Source organism: Lathyrus oleraceus, chromosome 7 (assembly GCF_024323335.1).
Source record: "Lathyrus oleraceus cultivar Zhongwan6 chromosome 7, CAAS_Psat_ZW6_1.0, whole genome shotgun sequence".
NCBI lineage: Eukaryota > Viridiplantae > Streptophyta > Magnoliopsida > Fabales > Fabaceae > Lathyrus > Lathyrus oleraceus.
The window spans coordinates 349192012-349198459 of NC_066585.1; the positions used below are offsets into that span (position 1 = coordinate 349192012).

Consider the following 6448-nt stretch of genomic DNA (forward strand, 5'->3'; position numbering starts at 1 on the left):
GACTGCAAAAAAGAAAAAAAATGATAATTGTAATGGCAATGAAACATCTCGAGTTTCCTCCAAATTCTAACTCTGCTATAGCCTCTATGCCTTTGATCGCCCTTTGATCTTGCTTTTTTTGAAGGAGGGTGATAGGATTGACTTGCTGAGGAACCACACAATTGACTCGCCAAGGAATGAAGAAAGATTCCTTACGGGATGCAGCCTCTTGCTCTTATTAAATCCTTAATTTTTGTCTAGACCGCCCTTTCGGATTTTCAGTCTACCGGAATACCCATTTTGCATAAGTTTCCCTTCCGGGTTTTCAACATATCGGGATATATATATATATATATATATATATATATATATATATATATATATATATATATATATATATATATATATATATATATATATATATATATATATATATATATATATATATATATATATATATATATATATATATATATATATATATATATATATATATATATATATATATATATTGCATCTGCCTTCACCGGGGATGGAAGATCTTCACCATCCATAGTTGCAAGGATCAAGGCTCCTCCGGAGAAGACCTTTCTTACAACATATGGACCTTCGTAGTTTGCCGTCCATTTCCCCTTGGGTCAGTATGGATTGGAAGAATCTTCTTCAATACGAGGTCCCCAGCCTTTAGGTTGCGGGGGAAAACCTTTTTGTCATGTGCCCTCTTGGTGCACTTTTGATAAAGTTGGCCATGGCAGATGGCTGTTAAGCGCTTCTCATCAATGAGGTTTAGTTGATCAAATCGAGCTTGTACCCACTCAGACTCATCAAGCTTAACATCTGTCAAAATCCTTAAGGAAGGAATCTCTACTTTGACTGGTAAGACTGCATCCATGTCGTACACAAGGGAGAAGGGAGTTACCCAAGTGGAAGTGCGTACGGAAGTACGATAGCCGTGTAATGCGAATCGGAGCATTTCGTGCCAATCTTTGTAGGTTTCCACCATCTTTTGCACAATCTTCTTGATGTTTTTGTTAGCTGCCTCAACAACGCCATTCATCTTAGGCCTATAAGGCGATGAGTTGTGGTGGTCGATCTTGAAATTTTGGCATAGCTCTTTCATCATTTTATTATTGAGGTTAGATCCATTATCAATAATGATCTTGTTGGGGACCCCATAACAGCAGATGATTTCTTTCCTGAGGAATTGAGTCATCACTTGTCTGGTAACGTTGGTGTACGAGGCTGCTTCTACCCATTTTGAGAAATAGTCAATGGCTACAAGGATGAAGCGGTGTCCGTTTGAGGCAGTTGGCTTTATGCATCCAATCACGTCAATGCCCCACATGGCGAAAGGCCAAGGTGATGTTAAGACGTTGAGAGGCGTTGGCGACACATGGATCTTATCGACATAGATCTGGCACTTGTGGCAGGTTTGGACGTGGCGATGACAGTCAATCTCCATAGTCATCCAGTAATATCCGGCCCTTAAAATTTTCTTCACCATAGTGCTCCCACTGGCATGCGTCCCAAAGGATCCTTCATGACTTTCCATTATAATCCGGTTTGTTCTTGCTTGTTCACACATCTAAGCAAAACATAATCATAATTTCTCTTGTATAATACCCATCCACTTAAGAAGAATTTGGATGACAGTTTTCGAAGATACTTCTTGTCGGTGATGGACGCGTCCGCAGGATACTCTTGGTTCTCTAAGAATTTCATGATGTCATGGAACCAAGGATGACCGTCAGCTTCGTCTTCTGCTGCCAGACAGTAAGCAGGTTCGTCCAAGTAGTTCAGGTGAAAGGACGGCGCTTCGTTCTTCCACTTAACTTTAAACATGGACGCCAAAGTTGCCAAAGCGTCAGCTAGCTGATTCTCTTCTCGAGGGATGTGGTGGAATTTAATTTCATCGAAGTAGGGGACTAGTTTTAAGACATGCTCTTTGTAAGGAATGAGCTTATGATCTCTAGTATCCCAGTCTCCTTTGACTTGGCTGATTACCAAGGTTGAGTCCCCATAGACTTCCAGGATCTTGATTCTAAGATCGATAGCAGCTTCAATACCAAAGATACAAGCCTCGTATTCGGCCATATTGTTTGTACATTCAAAATATAATCGGGCGGTGAAAGGGAGGTGGAAATTAGTTGGAGAAGTGATTACTGCCCCAACGCCATTGCCATGAGCGTTAGAAGCTCCATCAAAAACCATGGTCCATCGGGATCCAGGCTCGGGTCCTTCCTCGGGACCGGGGATGTTGCAATCCCTAATCAACATGATATCCTCGTCGGGAAATTCGAAACGCATAGACTGATAGTCCTCCAAGGGTTGTTGTGCAAGATAATCAGACAATACACTCCCTTTGATGGCATTTTGAGTGACATGTTGGATATCGTACTCGGTTAAAGCCATTTTCCATCGGGCTATTCTACCGGTTAGAGTCGGCTTCTCAAAGATGTATTTGACAGGATCCATTTTAGAGATCAACAATGTCGTATGAGTCAGCATGTATTGTCTTAAACGTTTGGCAGCCCATGCTAGTACGCAACAAGTCTTTTCAAGCATCGAATACCTACTCTCGCAATCAGTGAACTTCTTGCTTAAATAGTATATTGCATGCTCTTTTCTACCAGTCTCGTCATGTTGGCCGAGGACACAACCCATTGATCCTTCGAGAACGGTGAGATACATGATTAATGGTCTACCAGGTACAGAAGGCATCAACACAGGAGGTTCTTGCAAATATTCCTTTATTTTCTCAAATGCGTCTTGGCAGTCATCGTTCCAAATGATGGCTTGATCCTTTCGAAGAAGTTTGAAGATTGGATCACAAGTGGCTGTGAGGTGAGATATGAACCTAGCAATGTAGTTAAATCTACCTAGGAATCCTCGGACTTCCTTCTCGATTTTGGGTGCAGGCATAGCTTGTATGGCCTTTACTTTCTCGGGATCTACTTCGATGCCATGTTGGCTGACGATAAAACCTAACAATTTGCCGGATCTTACCCCAAATGTGCATTTGTTGGGATTAAGCCTCAATTTGAACTTCCTCAGCCTCTCAAACAGCTTTTCTAGATTGACAAGGTGTTCTTCTTCGGTTTAAGACTTGGCTATCATGTCGTCGACGTAGACTTCAATCTCTTTATGGATCATATCGTGAAAGAGAGTGACCATGGCTCGTTGGTATGTGGCACCGACGTTCTTCAATCCAAAAGGCATCACCTTGTAGCAAAAGGTTCCCCATGGTGTTATGAAAGTGGTTTTCTCCATATCTTCTTGAGCCATGCGGATCTGGTTATAACCGGAGAAACCATCCATAAAAGAGAACTGAGCGGTATCATCTACTAGCACGTCAATGTGTGGCAGTGGAAAGTCATCTTTGGGACTTGCTCTATTTAGATTTCTATAATCTATGCACATTCTTACTTTGCCATCCTTCTTAGGTACATGCACAATGTTAGCTATCCATTGAGGATAATTGGAGACCGCTAGGAAGTCGGTGTTGAGCTGCTTTTGTACCTCCTCTTTGATTTTCATAGCCATGCCGGGACGGGTCCTTCGTAGTTTTTGCTTTACTGGAGGGCATTCTTCTTTAAGGGGTAGATGATGGACCACAATGTCAGTATCGAGGCCGGGCATATCTTGGTATGACCATGCAAACACATCTTTGTATTCCTTCAAGAGCTTAATCAATTTTGTCTTCACCTCTTCTTATAGAGCGGAGCCGACTCGGACTTCTTTCGCTTCCTCATCTGTCCCAAGGTTAATCACTTCCACTGATTCTTCGTGCGGCTGGATGACTTTTTCCTCCTGCTTGAGAAGCCTTGCCAATTCTTCTGGGAGTTCGGCCTCTTCCTCACACTCTTCATCAGCTTGATTAATCGGGTTGTCAAAATCGTATGAGATTGTAGCAGAATTGTCATTGGTGGTTGTCGAGGATGATCTGCATGATTTAAGGTCCACACTTTTATTGGTATGAAAGAAAGGATGATTTGAAAAGATTTTTTTTTTTTAAAAAAAAAAGGTCATTTAAAAAAGGTGAAATAAATAAATGAAAGGCAAGGATCTCAAAATTGATTGTGAACATGAACCCTTTTTCATTAATGATTAATAAGGAAATTTGATGAGGCCCTACAAATGATTCCCCCATGCCTTGGGCTTTACATGGGTTCTTTTGGTAAAAAAGGAAGAAAAACAACATTGGGAATTACATTTCAATCAAGGTCACTTTAGGTATTTCAATCTCGGTCCATTTGGTGGCACCATTTCCATCAGTCTTTGTGAAGATCAACCCATCATCCTCTTCTTCTTCTTCTTTCACGGCACAGATACGGTTGTCATCCAGGTAACCAGCACTTGAGAAGTTTTCGGATAGCGGGAGCACTGATCCCCTTGTAGCTATCGGCGCGGGCTTCTTCAAATTCTAAGAGTTATATCCCAAACCGGTGCGGTCCTTGTTGGCAGGAAGTTCAAGAAATCTTCCCCATCCTTAAGGGTGTCCATCCTTTATGATTGTCAGGGCGTCTTTAAGAGATGCCATGGGAGATTCGGCATCTTTGGATTCGTCTCTTTCTGGGCAAACCATTTCAACATTGATAACTTCAAATGATTGGAATGAGACTTCCCTTATCTCCCCTTCTCCTTCAACGTATCGGAAAGATGCGAGGTGACTTATCATAATGTCCTCCTCACCCTCGACAACAACTAGCTTATCATCAACTAAGAATTTTAATTTTTGGTGGAGCGTTGAAGTGACTGCACCAGCTGAATGGATCCAAGGCCTCCCAAGCAGACAACTGTAGGCTGGATAGATATCCATTACAAAGAAAGTGATAAGGAAAATATGAGGACCAATCTTCATAGGCAAATTCACCTCACCGATTATAGTCCTTCTAGTCCCATCAAATGCTCTTACTATAAGCTCACTCGGCTTCATTACGAGTCCTTCAATAGTTAGTTTAACAAAGGAGCTTTTAGGCATCACATTGAGGGAAGACCTAGTGTCTATCAAAACTCTTGATAGGACTGTGTCCACACACTTAATAGAAATATGGAGAGCCTTGTTATGATTCCTCCCCTCGGCGGGAAGCTCTTCATCACTGAAACCCAAGCTTAAGCTAGTAGCGATATTGTTAACTACTCCTTCAAACTGACAAACAGATATCTCTTACGGTACGTGAGTTGTCCTCATAAATTTTACCAAAGCATCCCTATGGGCCTCCGAGCACATTAATAAAGACAACATCGAGATCTTCGAGGGTGTCTGGTTAAGCTGGTTAACTACTCGATAATCGCTCTTCTTGATAATGTGTAAGAACTCGTCTACTTCATTGGAAGGTGCGGGGTCTTGTCTTTGCTGTGCGCCATCAATTTGTTTGCCTTTGTCTGAAGTTGAAGGATTGATAGTTCCAATTGGAGTGGGTGTCGGCGCAAATATCCTTCCACTTCTCGTGATTCCGCTAGTGTCAGTGATATTGATCATTGGGTCACTAGACTTTAACGGTTCTTCTTGAATCTTCTGACCATGAATGTAGACTGAGGTGTCATACATCCATGGGACTGCCTTGGTGTCAACATATGGGAATGGTGTGGGAACTGTTATTATGATTGGAGTAACAGGATTTGTCGACAGAGTTAACTGAGAGAAGTCATATGGAATTTGCAGAGGAGGGACTTCGTCATATGGTATCTCGAGGGTAGACACATCTTCCTTTGTGGACGGGCAGTCTACCACCAAGATCCCTTGGTTTATTAATTGTTGTATGACAGACTTCAATGTTCTACATTGTTGCGGGTTAATCAGACAGTGTTCACAATCATTACTACAGATGGGAAAGGCATTATCCTTCATTAAAGCATTCTTGATCTCGATGAGTGGTGTTTTTAACTCGTCCATACAGGACATCAATCTCCTTCCATTGTCAGCTTCCATCATATTCATTGATGCATTGTTGTGAGGGGGCATCGGGTTATTATTTACATTCGGCCCCTTGGGGGCGAACGTGATTGCCTTAGAGTCAATAAGATCTTGAACCTTGTACTTTAATGCTTTACAATTCTCGATCGAATGCCCAGGAGTGCCAGAATGAAATTCACAACGGGCATTTGCATCATAACTGAGAGGAAGAACCGTTGGTGGGGGTCCTAACTCCCTTAGTTGTACAAGTGATCCCCTCAATAACTATGGTAGAGTGTGGCTATAAGGCATGGGAACTGTGTCAAATCTTCTCTCGGGCCTTCGCATCCTTTGTTGTTGTTGTTGATATTGTGGCTGTTGACGTTGCGGTTGTTGTTGATACCATTGTTGTTGTTGAGTTTGAACAGGAATTGCAAATGGTTGCTGTTGACTTGGTTGGACGGGAGCTATGCCAGTTACTTGTGGATAAGTGGGATTTCTTGTTCGAATGATGGAGGCAGCATTGGTCTCGCCTTCTCGTTTTTTACCGTAGGGAACAAAAGGTTTCTTCGA

General features: G+C 42.1%; 1 protein-coding gene across 1 annotated transcript in view; it reads right to left on the reverse strand.

Annotated features, from left to right (window-relative positions):
* LOC127103771 (uncharacterized) overlaps nucleotides 1-2286 on the reverse strand; it is a 2297-nt gene extending 11 nt beyond the window's left edge. The window contains exons 1-2 of the mRNA XM_051041004.1: nucleotides 1646-2286; nucleotides 1-2 (exon numbers count right to left, since the gene is read on the reverse strand). The exon at nucleotides 1-2 is cut by the window's left edge and continues 11 nt beyond it. Of these exons, the coding sequence (XP_050896961.1) occupies nucleotides 1-2; nucleotides 1646-2286 (643 nt within the window). The remainder of the gene's footprint in view (nucleotides 3-1645) is intronic.
* Between the last annotated feature and the right edge of the window lie 4162 nt (nucleotides 2287-6448).